This window comes from Argiope bruennichi, chromosome 7 (assembly GCF_947563725.1).
Source record: "Argiope bruennichi chromosome 7, qqArgBrue1.1, whole genome shotgun sequence".
NCBI classification, from domain to species: Eukaryota; Metazoa; Arthropoda; class Arachnida; order Araneae; family Araneidae; genus Argiope; species Argiope bruennichi.
This window is the reverse complement of record NC_079157.1, coordinates 109,671,311-109,688,310: the sequence shown is the minus strand read 5'-3', so window position 1 is coordinate 109,688,310 and position 17,000 is coordinate 109,671,311. Positions and strand designations below refer to the sequence as shown.

Below are 17,000 nucleotides of genomic sequence, written 5' to 3'. Positions count from 1 at the left end.
ATAAACAAACTTTCGAAAAGTTCTGGAAATAAATTTGCGACCTTCCCAGTAAGTGATGGAAAAAAGCCCAAAAGATTTCACATTAGAAATATATCATCCATTGAAGCACTTTCTACTCTGAAAGACTTTATTTTCATTTTTTATTCTTGGGGGAGATTTACATGGATTATCCATATCATCTTTTTTCTTCTAGTTAACATCTTCTCAAACAGAATGAACTCTGACAAACAATGAGTAAGCATTGGAGAACCTATTGGTGATATTGGGCAATTTCATGTTGCATCAGTATAATTTTCTATCTTTAAAAGATCCATTTATTTCATTAATTAAGCAAAAAAATCAAAGATATTTAGGCTTATGAACTCTTCACATGCGAATGTACATTCGTCAGCAAATTACTGGACACTTCTATGACCTTATCATATATTATCTTATTTTCTTAAAAATTAGATTGATGGAAATAATTCGAGGAGGTTATTGGTTATTCAAATTAAACTGGTTATTCAAATTAACATAATTAATCCTATTTATAAAAGATTTTCCATTAAGGTTATCGAGATTTTTCATAACTCGATCAAGCGTGACTTTTTATATATGTGTTCCCTAGAATATATATTTCATATTTATATATTTTATATATGTTTATTATTCTATTTATGAGAAAATGCATATATGTGATTTCGTTCCTAAAATAGCAATAATTCTTGAGATATAATTATTTATCTATTTCTGTAGGAAAAGAGAAAACCCGCTAAAACCCGTATGTTCATCTCAACTTCACAATAGCAAAAAACTGGGTTTTTTTTCCCTTTTATTCACAGAAATTTCTGTATGGTATGTCAATATTCTGTACGGAACTGCTCTCACTGATCCACCTCGCCTATGTACTGCGTCTGTTTTTTCGGCTTATCACTATTCGCTTTTCTTGTACCTTTTTGTATCGTATCAGATCATTTATCCTAATGTAAAAATTGTTCATTTTATTGTTTTTAACATTTATTTTGATGCATCCCGTTTGCTGGATAATCTCAGTACTTTTATTTAAAAAATTACTTTTTTTATTAAAATACGTGTTTTTAATTTTTTGGATTATTTTCTCTTTCTTTTCAGTGTATTTGCTACGTATTACACTATTAACAAATTTTTATTCGCTATTGGAAATGCGCAGATGATGACGCCCCAATGTGAGACAATTAACATGGATTACTTGAATGATTTGCTCCACGATAATGATAGAAAGGTACGAAATATTTCTTTTTATGAATACCTCCTCTCCTTCAGAAAATAAAGGTAATGATCAAAACTTGAATCATCCCTGCATTCCGATCAGTTGATATTGATCGAAATGTAGGATGATTAAAAAATATTTAACTAAACATAAAAGAGTGGTATCAAACCAAATGGGTGTAATCCAGAAAAGAGTGAAAAAATAAGTATAGTGTTTCGAAAATATTGCACTCGCAAATTCAGGGTTAAAGGCACTTGGTACCATTGAAATTGAGTTGTTAGGTTTACGAATTAAAGCTCTAATTAAATTACTCGGTTTCGTTTGAGTAAGATTATATGTATATTACGGATGAAAAAATATTTATCAAATCTGAAGAGCTATAAGTATATACACAGAATTAAACAAATTTCGTGATAGTTTGCAGGGTTGGAAATGAAAATTGCATGTAGAAGAAAGCTCGTGATGTTGGCAATAAAAGGCGAATAAAAGCATTTAAGCAAATAAAAGGGAATTACACACACAAAAAAAGAAACGCAAAAAGAATATATTCCAATTTATTACATCATATTCACAACAAGAATTACACAATGATCCGAAAATCATTTCCAGTGAAAAGCTTCCAAGACTTGAAAGGAAAACTGTTACATTTGAAATATTTCAGCCCAAATACTCTCGCTTTTGAAAGATGGAAGTTTCCAGAAAGTCGATGGCTTATTTATTGTTTTTATCTTCTGACCGATAACGAGTTTCATTCCAAACTGTCCTTGGAATTGCACGAATACGGATGCAACTGTTAGTAAACTAAACCTGCCTCAATAAGTTTTCACTGAAACTGTAGGTAGTATACTGTGCGATACACGATCTAGCCAGAAACCAAGCGGGAAACTTGATGGAGTCGTCGATGAGAAACCCCACTTAGCACGAAGGGACAGATAACACTTGATGATATTGGAGCCTTACAAACTATAAACCCTCTAGAAAAAATGCATATTGCTACAGAGAAAAAATTGCATTTTACATTATATATTAAGTTGTGAAACATTAAAACTCCAGGAGGTATAAAAAGCACTTAATGAGCTAAGTATGACACAATGAATAGGAGTTTTATACGTGGGTAATCATTTTTCCTTAATTCTATCATATTCAATATTGCGGGCCTTTTATAATCGACAGTTTTCTCTTTGAAATTCAAATTATTACGAATTTTCCTAAGTCTTACATGTACTACCACCTCTACATATTAAGCAGAAATTTTTTAATAGCTCAGAATAGTTATCTGTCCGAGGCGAAAACGAAGTACTAAAACAAAGCCTGTAACTCTTTAGTTTAGTCTAGTCTCAATCTAGTAGCAAAAGCGATGTGTAATTTACAAGTGAAATTTCTACGAGAACATCGTACCCTTTTTTTAAATCCATAGATAGAATAGAACTTCGCTTATTTGGCGGTTATTTAAATTTAGAAAATGTAAAAGCAAAAAATTTTTCAAAATATGTTGGAAACTTTATATCAGAAAATTTTAATGCAAGAATTACCAGAAGCTAATCGAAACTATTATTTCAACAAGTCTCATTTATGAATGTTTTCCAACTTTTTTTATAGTTTATTTCCACCTTGTGATATATGGGAAGTAATCAAAATAATAGAAACACCTGTGAACAATAGTGACATTTTTGAATGCGCTTCGTAAGCATTAAAATATAATAATAGCCACAAGTGTTTTTTATAAATAGAAATGTGTATATATTCTGGGATTATGTGTTAGCTTTATTAAAGTTCTGTAATTCTTGGATTTTTTGAAAGCGTAAAATGTCGGACCTCTTAGGTTTTCAAATAGACCAAATTGTAGGAGCCCGTCTAGCTGGAGCAAATGTGACCGAAACATCCTGATTTTAGGCGTTTCTAGAGATACGGTGTCTAAAGTCATGACAGCATACACACAGCTGGCAAGACAATCTCTACAAAGAAAAATAGTAGGCGGAAAGAGAAGCGCTGTGAAAAAAACAGACGGGTATTGAAGCGGTTTGTAATGTCTAAAAAGCGAACAACTGCAGAAAAAGTGACCGCAGAACTCAATACCCATCTGGATTCTCCTGTGTCAAGGATTACAGTTAGAAGGAACCTTCATAAAAAAATATTTATGGCTGAGCAGCAATTTTCTAGACCACTTGTCACAGATGCTACTTCGTCCACAGTGGTGTCACACACACAAAACCTGGTAGATTGATAAGTGAGAGAAAGTAATATGGTCTGACGAATCGTGTTTCACACTTCTCCCTACAACAAGACGTGTGCACGTTTGGAGGACACATGCAGAAGCGTATGATCGTGATTGTCTCCTTCCAATTTTCAAGCATGGAGGTGGATCTACCATGATATGAGCAGCCATGTCGCGGTGTTCTGCTGGATCAATCGCAACACTGAAAGGAAGGATCATTGGATCCATCTTTTGCAAACCTTGTTTCCTGCAAGGGATGGAATTTTCCAGGATGAAATTCACCTATCCATGCAGGAGACTTGTCCGACCATGGTTTGATGAACACTATGAAGTTGAATATCTGCCTTGGTCCCGACCTTAATATAATTGAACCGTTATGGTCTATTTTAGAGCGTTCAATACGGAATCAATATCCTTCACCGGCATCTCTTCCAGAGCTTTCACAATATCTCAAGGAAGAATCGCACAACATTCTTCTAAATGCTATTCAACTCTTGTATGAATCGATTCTCGGGCGAATCTAAGCTGTATTACATGCCTACACCATACTAATAAATGATTCTTTATAATTCTAAGGTGTTTCCATTATTTTGATAACCACCTGTACATCCAATACAATTTGAAGGTTGCGTAAACGGATGATACTCATGGTGAAGAAGGGCGTGTTTTGATTCTTGTGAATGACTGTTTGTATGTCCAAGAAACTTCTGAATAATATTCAGAAAAATTTGAGGCTTGCGTCTTGAAAGACGAGAAATATTTGAATCATGCTTCATCTAGTTAATAATCACTACATTGCTCCAACTTTTTTATCACAGGTTTGAATATGTAAATCCATGAAATTTCTCTTTATTCAAAAGTAGGAATCTTCATAGAAAAGTCGAAGATTTCAAATAATTCTTAAAATATATAGCGAAATCTCGTAAAAAAATAATAAATAATTTTCTCGCATAAAAATTTAGCTAATTTTTATTTGAAATATTGGCGTATTTCGAAGTTTCAGATCTCTATAATTTTGAAAACACTCGTTGTTGTATTATGCCTATCTGTGAATAGGATTTTTATAAAAATTCTTTAAACTGATAAAAAGAGTTTTAGTATATGAATTTAAAATCCAAATTAGCAAATTTTTGTTACATTTTGAATGAAATCCATTTAGAGAACATCCATTTCTATGGCTATTCCAGTACAAGGGAATTCGATAACGATGCAAATTTTTATAAAAGGTTGAACTAAATCTGTCAATGGGTTACACGTTTATCGGTTTCTACTTTCAGATGCTTATAAATACAATAACTCAGAAACACAAAACTTTACAGTTTATATTAGTTCACAGAACTTTAAGCGAGATACTAACAAAAAGTTTTAAAAGAGAAAAAAAATCATGTCAGATAAAATGAAGTTTAAAGCTAACTAGATGAAGTTAAAGCTAAATGGTGTTGGAGGTATTTAAAAGTCCGCTAGTAGATGTCATTATATATTTCCGAATATATGGAATATATGGGGGTATGTGTAGCAGTTTACGAATGGTGGAACTAAATCTTGTATCGAGAAAATGATCGCAAATGAAGTACTAGTACGTGATCATACGCAGAATGGTAGGACTATTTTATTTTTTTTAGTTTATTTGAAAAACATTCGAATATTTTTTTAAGTAATTTCACAAATTTTCTCTTATTGCTACAGATTTTAGATAATGGTATCCAAACTATAAAATTAGATGAATATATGAAGCCTGCTGTGCAAGAACTTCCATCTCCCAGTTGGAAAAAGCAACACGAAATTATAATACAGTAATTGCGGTTTGATTTTTCTTTCATTTCTTTGGAAGTCTAAATTTCTTTATATTAAAGTATGAAAGAAACGTTAAAAAAATTTAATATTTCTCTGCAATATTTGTATTTTATATTTAATAAGACTTTACATAATATTTTTACTAGTTTTATTGGCATCGGTTTATTAGGCATGAAGTGAAACTAATTGATTATAAATGGAGAAATCGACAACCAAGAAATAATTAATGACATAAGCCGAACAAAAAAAAATGAAAAAAAAAATGAATATTCTTTTTTCGCTTTTATTTTACAATCTGTCATTTGAATTCAGAAATATTATTATAATGAAGTCAGTTAACATCACATGACGAACATAAATATTTAGCCCCTCACAATAAAACGTATATTATATTATATGCAAAATGCGCGATGCATTCCAAAATTAAGTAAGTGTAGAGTATAAGAGGCGTGTCATGCGAATATTTGATATCATTTATATTAAAACGCCATAGTGCTTTGTATAAGAAATATAGATCACAATCATATCGCTAGTAACATTTGATCAAATAAATATTTTGACCTTCTAGGAATAAAGGAATAGAATTCTTCTAGGAATTTTGACCTAAATGACAAAAAAATAAAGGAGAATTTTAGGAAGTTTAGTTTGTTTTCTATCAATCCATTCCATACATTTTTCTATATTAGGGAAAATTAAATTAATTTTACATCAAGTTTCATCAAAGAAATAATTTAATTAACTTTCTTACTACATATTCAGCTTTTTTTTAAATGCGTGGTAATTTTGGAATGAATTTTTTAAGAAAAAAAATATAAAATAATTATATATATTTTTTTTAATTTTTTGCATGCAATAGGTTGACATATATTCATAAAAAAAATATATTTGTTCAATGTCAAGAGATATTTTTTTTAAAAATAGGGGGTGGGGGTGGGATGGGCAACGAGAGAAGAGATTTGGCTAAAAAGAAACATAAAGCAAACACCTTCCAATTTAGAGGTTTATCAACTGATTTGTTCAAAAACTTGCAGATAGCGTAAGAAACATATTACTTAGTTATTGACCTAAAAATAGGCTATATTTATAATTAGTCTATAATATTGTGATATAATTAATAATTAACATATCATTCACGGATTTTTCAGCATTGTAAATTATTAAAACAACTATAGATATTTCGAAATGAACAATTTGGTTAGTTTCTAGTTCAGATCTATAGAATATTTGCAGAATTACTATATCAGATTTCAACAGAAAATAAACATTAAATTTTAATTATGGTGTTTTTTGCAAAAAAATTGTACAAAAATCTAGAATTTGTGAAAATAGCATTGAAGGATGTAAAATAATATTAAGACGTGTTTTATGCAAATTAAAAATTAATGTAGCTTTCTAAAGAATGAAATAAAAAATAAAATTCAAACGGTTTTGTAGAAAACAGTTCAGAAAATAAGAATATTGGGTAAAAATACGATATTTTTTTAATAAAAGTCTTTGCAATTTAGCAATCTATCATAAATGTGTATTCAAAAATTTATTTTGGGATACTCATATAATGCGCTTTAGAAAAATTGTTAAATCACACAATCACTATTTCTTAAATTTAAAAAATTCACTTTGCCCCTTTTCCCCATTTCATTGAGAGTGTGCATTATTATATAAAATTGAAATCCTTTTTTTCTCTGTTATGTTTTATTGCAGGCATTGCAGACTATAATCATTTGATAATGAGTCGGTTGCATTTATAACATTTAAAAATACTTGCAGAAAAAAGAGGTTGCGGTACTATATTTTTCTGTTTACAAACAAAATCTTCTTTTCGCAGGGTTTTAAAAGGTCACCATGGTGGTTCAGCCTCAATTTCGAGAGCGAAAAGGGCAATAGGTGCTGCTGTGGTTCCACCAAAAAGATTCTCAGTTCAAAAAAAATAAACATAATCCACAATATCGTAGATAGTAAAATAGATCCAAAAATTTATACTTTTTGCCATCCAAGTTCTAATAATGCCTTTAAGCATTTATGTGTGCACACAAATATCATGCGCAATAAATCTTTCGAGGCCTAATATCTTCCCTCTTGTTTGATAAGTTGTCGGAATTTGGAAATGTAAATCTCATTAGTTTATTGGTGTTTAAAAACATTAAAATAATTTTTCTCAAACACAATGTGTAACTAGGTAGTATTCAAGTCTATAGTAATTCAAGAATCAACTCTTATTTGAATGCAATTTTTAATTTATTAATTTGATTTATATTCATTGAACGATTTTTGGATTAATTTGATAGATATTCATTAACAAATGATAATTTAAAAATTTATTTCTAATCATGATTTTTTTCATTGATCACTTGATAAATTATTTCTCAATTCAGTTTCTCATAAATATTATCCAAGACTCTACAATCAATCATAAGAATAATGTATTGTGACGTGAAAGTATTTTGTTTTTTAGTTTGTTTGGTTTAGTTTGCAAATTTGTCTTGTTTTACAAAATGTACAATCCATGTCATTCTAAAGTCGTTTTCCTTTTCGCAGGTACAGCTGGCTGATTTCAATCATTCGATACATTGTTCTTATAATTTCTGGTTGCTTGATTTACTGGCTGACAACTGTCGTGTTTCGACAATTTCATCTAATTTAATTTGATCCGAGAATAAGAATTATGCAGCAACTTGAAAACTAATGTTTTAATAGAAAATATTATAATTTTAAAATTATGACAATTTGCTTAAAAATCGTTTTACAAATGAAAAAAAAATAATAATAATAAATTTTGATACCTTGCATTTTCTATTTTTGATTTATTTAGTTTCATTTTTTTAACACATATATAAATGAATCAATCAGAAAAAAGAACAATAAATGCCTAAATTTCTCACTTCAAGATGGTTGAATTTTATGTTATGACAATAATCTAATTTTTAAATTCCTTCACATTAGAAATCTGCCTTGAACCAGTAGGCTTGAATAGTGCACTCAATGCTTAGATCTATATTTATCGGACAGATTCACACAGATAAAAAAAATATTATGAATAAAGTTCATGAATGTTACAACAATCATTCTTTTATCTAAAATCCCATTAGAAACTCAAAAACAATCGTCTTGTAAGATCTCGACATCTTACTCGGTAACTCAACCGCATGTGTGGTCCTCGCACAAGTTCAATATAATGCCAATAATCAAACGTCCTTCTGTCGAAGTGGCGAAGGAAATGATATGCTTGCTTAATTACTGCATTCGTAGTTTGACACTAGTAAAACACTAAAAGTAAGTAGTTTGACACTAGTAGTAAGTAGATTTGTTCAAAACAACTATCATGTTTGTTTCGAAACAGAATGTTTATATAATTAAACTAAACGTTTGCAGTCAGGAAACTCTTGTCAGACATTAATGATGTCTAGGTGGTTTCAAAATGAGAACTCGGTATTAAGATTGGAGGTTCATAATTTTAGAACTGCATTTCAGCAAAGATTTTTTGTGCATGAGGGTCTGGTGTACTTGAATCGTTTAACGCAAAATAATTGACCTCCGGGAGTATGGCGCTGGATTTTCGAGAGGGTGTTAATACAATATTATCTTAACATGGGAAGTCAGCCATCAGACCACGGCATAGTATGAAAATGGTGAATTTTTTGTCTAAAATTGCTGCCATATATCTCCAAAAGAGATTTAATGTTATTGAACTTAGTTAACCTTAATGTGCAATGTAGCATTTTTCTCTTAACTGGTAACACAAGCTACAAGAGGAAATAGGCACCGTCAGCATTCAAGATCTCCTGTATTTAATGATGTATAATGTGACTCACTGTCTAGCCTTTACAAGTCTATTACTTGCAAAATTTAGCTTTGCATTTCGTTAAATCAAAATGGAAAATGACTTTATGCGTTAATACTTCTATTGATATTTTACTCTAGCAGCTGTCGTCAAGATTCCGGAATAAAAAATATTACAGATATCCTCTTTTTTAAATAGATATTTCTTTATGTTTAAAGTAAATCCGTATATCATCAAAAATCGCATAGACAAATTCTGCCATGGTGGCTTGGTGGTAAGGTCACGGCTTCAAGATAAGAGGATCATAATTTCAGAATTGAATTTCAGCAAAAATCCATTGTTTGTTTGATTCTGGTGTATATGTTAAATCGTTCGCCGTAAAATAAAAGTCCACCTGGTAGTGTGACGTGGAAATTTGAGCAGGTAATTTATATAATATATTATACAAGGTGAGGTGTCAGACTTATTATCTGGCCATGGATCGCCAACTGATCATTCTGATATTCGATCACAAACTGACACTAAAATAACGAGCTTCTTTATGAAATTGCTATCATGTCATTTAAATATTAGTTCAAGTGGTCCAAACCAGTAAATTTATCAAAAACGGACAGTAGAATTTTTAGTGGTTATATTTCTCCCTTTTCATGTATTTGAAAATTAAAATATGTAGGTTTTAATCTCACATAAGAAACACTCGTTCATTTGGAAACTAAAGCACACAGAGCGGCTTCAAAACATTAATATAGCGAGTTAAGTTTAAGAAACTAAAACAATCAAAGACATAAAGCTATTTCTGAATGTTTTAAACGTATTTTCTAACATTTATTACTTCTTATATAAATTTTATGATGTTTTTGATAAACATTCTAGCGATTATTCTTTAAATACTTGTCTTTCAACGACCTGTTTTACCTGCGACCCTGTGTTTTCTGTTAATTTTTCATCTACTTAATGCCTATATCCTTATTCTGAATTTATCTTTCGAATTTGTTAACTTTCTCTGCGAAAATCGGTACTTATGTTGCAGTGATACTTTCAGATTTTCATTTTAGTTTTCCTTGGAATATCTTTAAAACTCCACAATTTTCGCAGTATCCGCTTATATCAAACTATAGAATATAAAATTCCTTACATTTTCAAGCTTTTTTTTTTTCTTCAAGTTTTAATATTTTTGCAAATATGGGTTCTAAACTACATTTTCGTTTTCAGTAATTTGTGACCCCCTACATCATATAATCCGCATGTTACCTACATGAAAATAAGCTTTTGAGAATGTGCTTTCACTTTAAAAAATTCATAGTTGAAACTGAAACATCCGTTTTTATTTTTTTATTAATGCTTTTCATTTTGCAACAGTTGTCGGACTCCCTATATTTTTGCGATTTTCACCTACTAAACTTCGTTTGAGACCCAATGTTGTATGATGATTCTTTATCCACTTGATGCCTACTATCATCCCACTGAATTTGTCGGTCGAATTTAGCAATACCCCGTATTGTATGACACTATGATGTACAAATATTTTTGTACCTCTTTTATGATTAACGATTTTCTACTTTTAAACTCATAACATCTTTATGTGATCTAGTTTCTTTTTGATGGTGCAAACGTTATATGATGAGCAAACAATTGTTGTGCCTATTTTACGATTAACTGTGCTTTATTTTTCGTCCTTATTACTTTCTGACGTATGCTTTAAAGTAATTGGATTTTCTGTTGCGCACATGAATACATAAATAAAAACCAATATAATTTTAGCAGAATCCATGAAAAGTTAAACTTGGAGTTTTTTATTGAGACTTGATCAACAAAATTTCAGTCCTCTATCAGTATTTCACTAAGCATTGTAGGTGGTTTAAACTGTTGAGTAATCTTTTCATTTATATTGAGCTGCGTTGCAAATACAATTAGTTTTGTTTATTTTATTAATGCATAAATACTTTTACTTATGCAATACTTATCAAAAAGTTTCGCTGTCTGAAAAAATGTAAGTACATAATTTTTTCCATCTTATTTTTCGTAAAAAGTGACTGGTAAGATTATATATTTTAACATTTTATTCTAAACTATTATAATCAAGAAAAATCTCACGCTAGAAAGAGAGGGACTGTGAAAGATAAAACTAACGATTCTAGAGATGAATATTGAAAAATATAAGGCATTAATAATACGACATGGACATATATTTTATAAACTACGAGCCGATAGGTCTCTGGAGAAGGCTGATTGGCAATAAGACAGAAATCTATATGCCATTAAATCTTTACTTCATTAAAGAATTAAGGCCCTATCGATTTTATGCACCTATTTAAAGCACTTATCATCATCTAATCCTTATTTTAATAAAATTAATTTGAAAATATTGCCTTTAACTTTTTGAAATTCGAAATTCATAAGAATAAAAATTTAATGTAGCTGAAAAATTCGAGGACAAAAATAGAATAAAGATAGAAATGAGCTCAGAGAGAAAAAACAACATTTTTTATATTAAAAATGACAAAAACAGATTTATTTTTATCTTAATAAATAAAAAAAAATTAATTTTCAGATAATCAAGTGGGGTCATAAAATGAATTCAATGCCAATTTCTGCTGGATAATTAATTTTTAAAAAAATTGTAGTCCTTCCAGTATTTTTAAAACTGTTTCACTCTATTTTATTACTAATTCGGAAATTTATACCTCCCCCTATGAAAAAAAATAATTACATAAAAAAATTACAATTTGATCTGGGGGCCACTAAATAACTACATCTAGACATTAATGTTATAAAACTGAGTTGAAAACATTCTTAAACCACAATATTTCAATAGAACAATTTATTTTCAGAAAAGCTTAAAAAATTACCAATTATACTCATAGAAGATCAATAGAATTACTGCAAACGCCAAAAACAATCACTGGCACTTCAACCGAAAAGAGGCTCCTGTAGAACTTCATCTAAACAGAAATTGTATATTCTAAACTAAGATTTTCTAACTATCATAGCCTTTTTAGAAAACTAACATTTTCTAAAGAATCTATGATACATTTTATATGTACCTAAGCGTAACAGAGCAGCAGTCTTAAATCAAGCACTTTAACTTGATATTATCAAATCCAAAACATAGAATAACTGATATTTGTCTATAATTATTTCAAAAGGAATGCGTCCCGTTGGGACCAAATGATGGCTAAATGTCCGTGTTCGCTTGTACCAAACGACGACAGCTAGTTTTATTTTTAGTATTAGTTATTATTTAGTTATTAGTTATTATTATTTAGTTAGTATTAATAGACATAATTATTGTGTTTCTAGGATTATTTGAAAATTAAGAGAAAATGGAAACCTTTCTAGAAGAATATTTCTTCACAATTTAGAAATGGCCTTAGTAAAACCACTTACAGCTATCCTATAAACTAGTCGACTATCAAATGATACCACAAATAGCAAATCATTGTTTTGGGAAAATTCAGAAGACAATGTACAAAAACTTGACGAATAATGTAGAAAGTAGAAAGCAAAGTAGAAACGTGATATTTTCGCCAAACGAATTCGATGTTTTGCGTGTTTTAGAATACTATAAAAACTATCAAGAAATGGGCAATGGATTTGTTTGCATTTCAATATCGTAGCAAAAACATCATGTCATGAATGTAATAAACAAAATGATTAATTAAGTTCAGTTTAACAATTTGTATTCGAATTCTTAATCGCAAGTTGAATTCATTATCATTTTAGTTTTGAAACGGTTTTTACAAATATATTGCATTTTATATAATTTTCAAGGCTGCAAACCTTATATATATATATCATTAAATTATTTTAAAAACTATAATTTGGCTTTTATTTGTTATGGTAAACAAATTGAGATTATGGGGACACTATATGACGCCACATATTATATTAAGCTGCAAATTTTTACCTAGTATTTCTAAGGTAAATAAACAAACAGTATTCAGAACTTTGAAAACAATAAATTAAATAACTTAAAAATATGCATTATAGGGGGCATCAAGTTTGCTTAAAGTTTTGTAAATGTGATAAAATCTAGTCGCTTTTTTTTATTTAATACATCACACATCAATTGAATGAATCAAGAGAATTACAATTAAAAATTATTCCCTTGTGATCATTGAATTATTCCCTTGTAGAAATTAAAATGAAGAATTACTTCATTACTATTTTTTAGTTCTGCTTTTGGCCTACAGATAAGATGAGGAATATCAGTTTATTTGCGTAAGCCCTACGTTTGGCCATAATTATCTAAATATTTTGGTAGGTGTTCAGGCGCACAGCAGCCTACAAAAGTGTCAAAATTCTAAAATATTTGCACTGTGTATATAAAACGAGAAAATCTAATTATAGAAATCATTGATCACTAAAATCGAATATTTACGATTGCTACAATATCATGAAATGGACCAAAGATGTTCCCTAAAATCTAAATAAAATTTAAATGTAAAAAGAAACTAAATAATACATAGATTACTTGGATTAAAAAGATTACATAATATAATGGAATGATACATTATGAATTTTCAAGTTCAAAAATATAAAAAAATTATGTGAGGTTCCCGAAAACTCTATGAAAACATTACTTTTCAAACCATAGCATAATCATTTAACCACATTCTTTAGGTTAATAACATTTCTTTTATTTATTATATTGCAGTACACTTTTTTTTAAAAAAATAGAGAAATATTGACTTAATGAGGTAGAAAAAAATTATACTTAAATATAAACCATCTAGCTTCTCTGATATCTTGGAGAAAAATATGTAAAATCTATTTTGTTTTTTCTTAAGCAAGTGACCGTAAAATATAACAGAAGCTGATCTAGAAGGTGCCTTTTATCTGCAGAATTTAAATATTATATAAATATGATGTGAATATAATTAACACGCCAAAGATAATTGTATCTAATGTAATTGTCGAAGAAATGAAACATTAAGTAATGAAATAGTAATGGACCAAGAAAGCTAATCAATTAGAACTAATATCTTTAATTGAAGAGCAAAATCCAACAACTCAACAATGAAGCAAGAAAAGAAATGTGCCAGAAAAAAAAGCCCATTTCTCAGTATAAACTCCTCAACTTCAACTACTTAATTGTATGTATAAAATAATATATTTTGCAGATTATATTCTTCAGATATATTACACTGATGCGCATTATTAAAATTTATCATCGCTGGAAGATAACACTGATAAATTATACCCTATTCTTCGTAGATCTCAGTTCCAAAATGAAACCTTCTATTGATGTTTTCCACGATGCAATTCCATGGCAAGCAACAGCTCCTGGAATAATGCTGAATATTAAAGGTAAGGAATTTCAAAATAAAATGTGAATTTTATGTTTGTTTACAGGAGGTAAAAAATGGCATTATGCATTTATTCCATTAGGTACAGTAATTGTAAATATGTAGATTCATTTTGATAATTAAAGCACAATTTTTAAATATGTTTTAATGAATAGAATGTTAGAAAATATGGATACCACATACCAAATTAAACTTGACAATTGATAATAATCTCGATTGTGCTTCTAGAAGGATTTGTATATTAGAGTAGATAGAAAATAAGCAAAACTATTTTTCATGTTACTATGTGATGAAAAAAAATATGAAACGCTTAGAAATAAAGAAAAGAAAAAAGTAATAAAATAAATTGTTATTTTTCTCGACAGCATTCACTAAAGCAGTAAAAAAAGTGCTTTCTTTGATTTTTAAATTGTCGTTTTATTTTTTATCATTTAATTTTTTGTGAAATATTTAATTACATAAATGTGAAAAATTCTTCTTTCAATCAAAATCGATGCATAATTTCCAATAGCAAATTTCCTAAAAAGCTTGATAAAAATAAATGAAACTATATCAATATGAAATTTTATTCAGCAGTAATCGTGCAACAAATCTATGAATAAACTTTATTTTGGTGGTGGTGAGAGGGGGGGGGGGTAACTTATAATGGCTATTTCTTGCGCTTGATTTGCACTGGTTGTTTCATACGCTTTTCACTTCTCTGTAAAATCTTGCCTTGCAAAACTAACACTACCCAGCAGCTAATAATGGAACAAAAGAATGATTGAAAAACTTTCATAAGTTCGAATTGGACTTAATGGTACTGAAAATTAAAAGCAAATCTTTTTAACTTTTCATGATGCAACCAGATTGGCATCGATTAAAATAATGCTCATAACTTCAAATTATTTTCCATCATTCCAGTTTCTCCCAATACCAATATTCTCAAAATTACGGTGATTTTAATAATTTTTTGATTTTTTTTGGATTGATTAATAAAAAATAATCAATATAATAGTAATGGAGAAATTTTGAGATAGTTTTGAAGAATATTCTTAAACATCAAAGAATTGCAGAATGAGGAGGTAATTGTTAAGAAGCAAATTTAAAGGCGATTTTTAATTAATGGAAGCAGACAGTCTCAAAATTGAATTAAAAATTTAAAAGTATTTGTTCACAAATTAATATGATCTTACTAATAAATTTGTGCAATAGTACAGAGAGTAAAATAGATAGAATAAAAAAATTAAGATTGTAAAAATTTTTAAGTCTGATAAGGAAGTAAAAAAATAATATACAAAAGTGATAGATTTCATGATAGTTAAGATTCTTATTTTTTTATTCGCAGAATGAAGACGTTACAGATTTTTTTAACTACTTTTAATTGGAATGAAACGTTTGAAAAATATTAAAATACGATGCATATAACCATACAATATACAAATATTTCATTGTGTATATTATTTACAATTATAAAGTATTCTTTTTAAAAAATTATTGTTTTAAAGAATTTTCTCTTGCACAAATAAAAAATTTTTTTATCATTTATTAAAATAACATTTTCATTTATTATAAGTATTTCTGTGAGATAGATATCATTCCGCTAAAGTTACACCATTTTTAATAACAAACGTATAAGAAGTGAAGTCCACACTTCGTATCCGAGGAATGTATGGATCCATAATCATTCCATGGAGACGATTGTTCTTTCGAAACCAAGTATAAGAATCCGGATCCGCAGACATTCTTCAGAAATTGATGTTGATCACTAATTTTAAGGTCTAAAACATGAGAAATAGAAGGTAAAATCGATTACAAAAGTTAATCTTTGCAAAAATGTAACAAGTTAAATAAAGGCGTATGAAAAGAAAACAATACTACATTCAAATATAACAAACTTTTTTTTTATCAAAAAGAACAAAAGATCAATATCTGTAAACAAAAACGTGTTTTAGTAAATTGAAATAAAATGCAACTAATATTTAAACATTACATGCTTATTTTCAACGCTTTACTTTCATTTTCCTACAGCATGTGTAATATTTTTTATTATATATAGATGAGCTACTTGCTGCTATTCAGTCACCTGTAATCAATTATCAGCGATCACCAAAGGAATTAACAAAAGAGGCTGCTTGCATGATGTAATTATTTTTTTAATATTTTGTTTAGTTTTTTACATGTATTCCTTTTTATGTTTTTATTTTATTACTTTCCTTTTCAATTAATATGCATCTGTTGATGGACAATATAGTTTTAAACGCTTATATAAAACAAACTTAATTTCCATTAATCATCTTTCTTTCCATCAAAGCAAAATATTGTAAGTTTTCCAACGTAGATTCGATGTCAACTGGAAAAATATGTAAGACACCATTATGTTCCGAAAAAGCTTTTGCAACCTCGGAGTAATTAGAGTATAGAAAGGGAAGGAATAATTGATGTTAATTAGAAAGAAATTCAATTAAAAAGAATTTCTTTATTTTCACTGGTCTGACAATGTCAGATTAAGTCTCTTTTATTTTATATAAATGTATTTACATGAGATTGCCGTTATGGATTGTACTATAATACTGGGGTTCTTAAATATAGCAACCCCGTTTACTATAAACTTAAAGAGTATGATTGGATTTCTTTATAGCCTGCTGTAAATGTAAACAGTGCATTTGAATTTGCTTATACCCTTGAACAGAAATA

The 17,000-nt window shown here is 29.0% G+C and overlaps 2 protein-coding genes across 7 annotated transcripts in view; both read left to right on the top strand.

Annotated features, from left to right (window-relative positions):
• Positions 1-8,036, top strand: part of LOC129975067 (fatty acyl-CoA reductase 1-like) — a 148,296-nt gene extending 140,260 nt beyond the window's left edge. For 5 of the 6 annotated variants that reach the window (XM_056087950.1, XM_056087951.1, XM_056087952.1 and 2 more), the window contains 3 exons: positions 1,111-1,240; positions 5,130-5,236; positions 7,773-8,035. In XM_056087950.1, coding sequence (XP_055943925.1) covers positions 1,111-1,240; positions 5,130-5,236; positions 7,773-7,878 — 343 coding nt within the window. In that variant the 3' untranslated portion in view covers positions 7,879-8,035. Of the gene's footprint in view, positions 1-1,110; positions 1,241-5,129; positions 5,237-7,772 lie in introns of all 6 variants that reach the window. The other variant, XM_056087954.1, reaches the window with a different exon arrangement.
• A 2,732-nt stretch (positions 8,037-10,768) lies between these two features.
• LOC129975065 (nose resistant to fluoxetine protein 6-like) overlaps positions 10,769-17,000 on the top strand; it is a 52,931-nt gene continuing 46,699 nt past the window's right edge. The window contains exons 1-3 of the mRNA XM_056087947.1: positions 10,769-11,005; positions 14,233-14,325; positions 16,363-16,447. Coding sequence (XP_055943922.1) covers positions 14,247-14,325; positions 16,363-16,447 — 164 coding nt within the window. The 5' untranslated portion in view covers positions 10,769-11,005; positions 14,233-14,246. The remainder of the gene's footprint in view (positions 11,006-14,232; positions 14,326-16,362; positions 16,448-17,000) is intronic.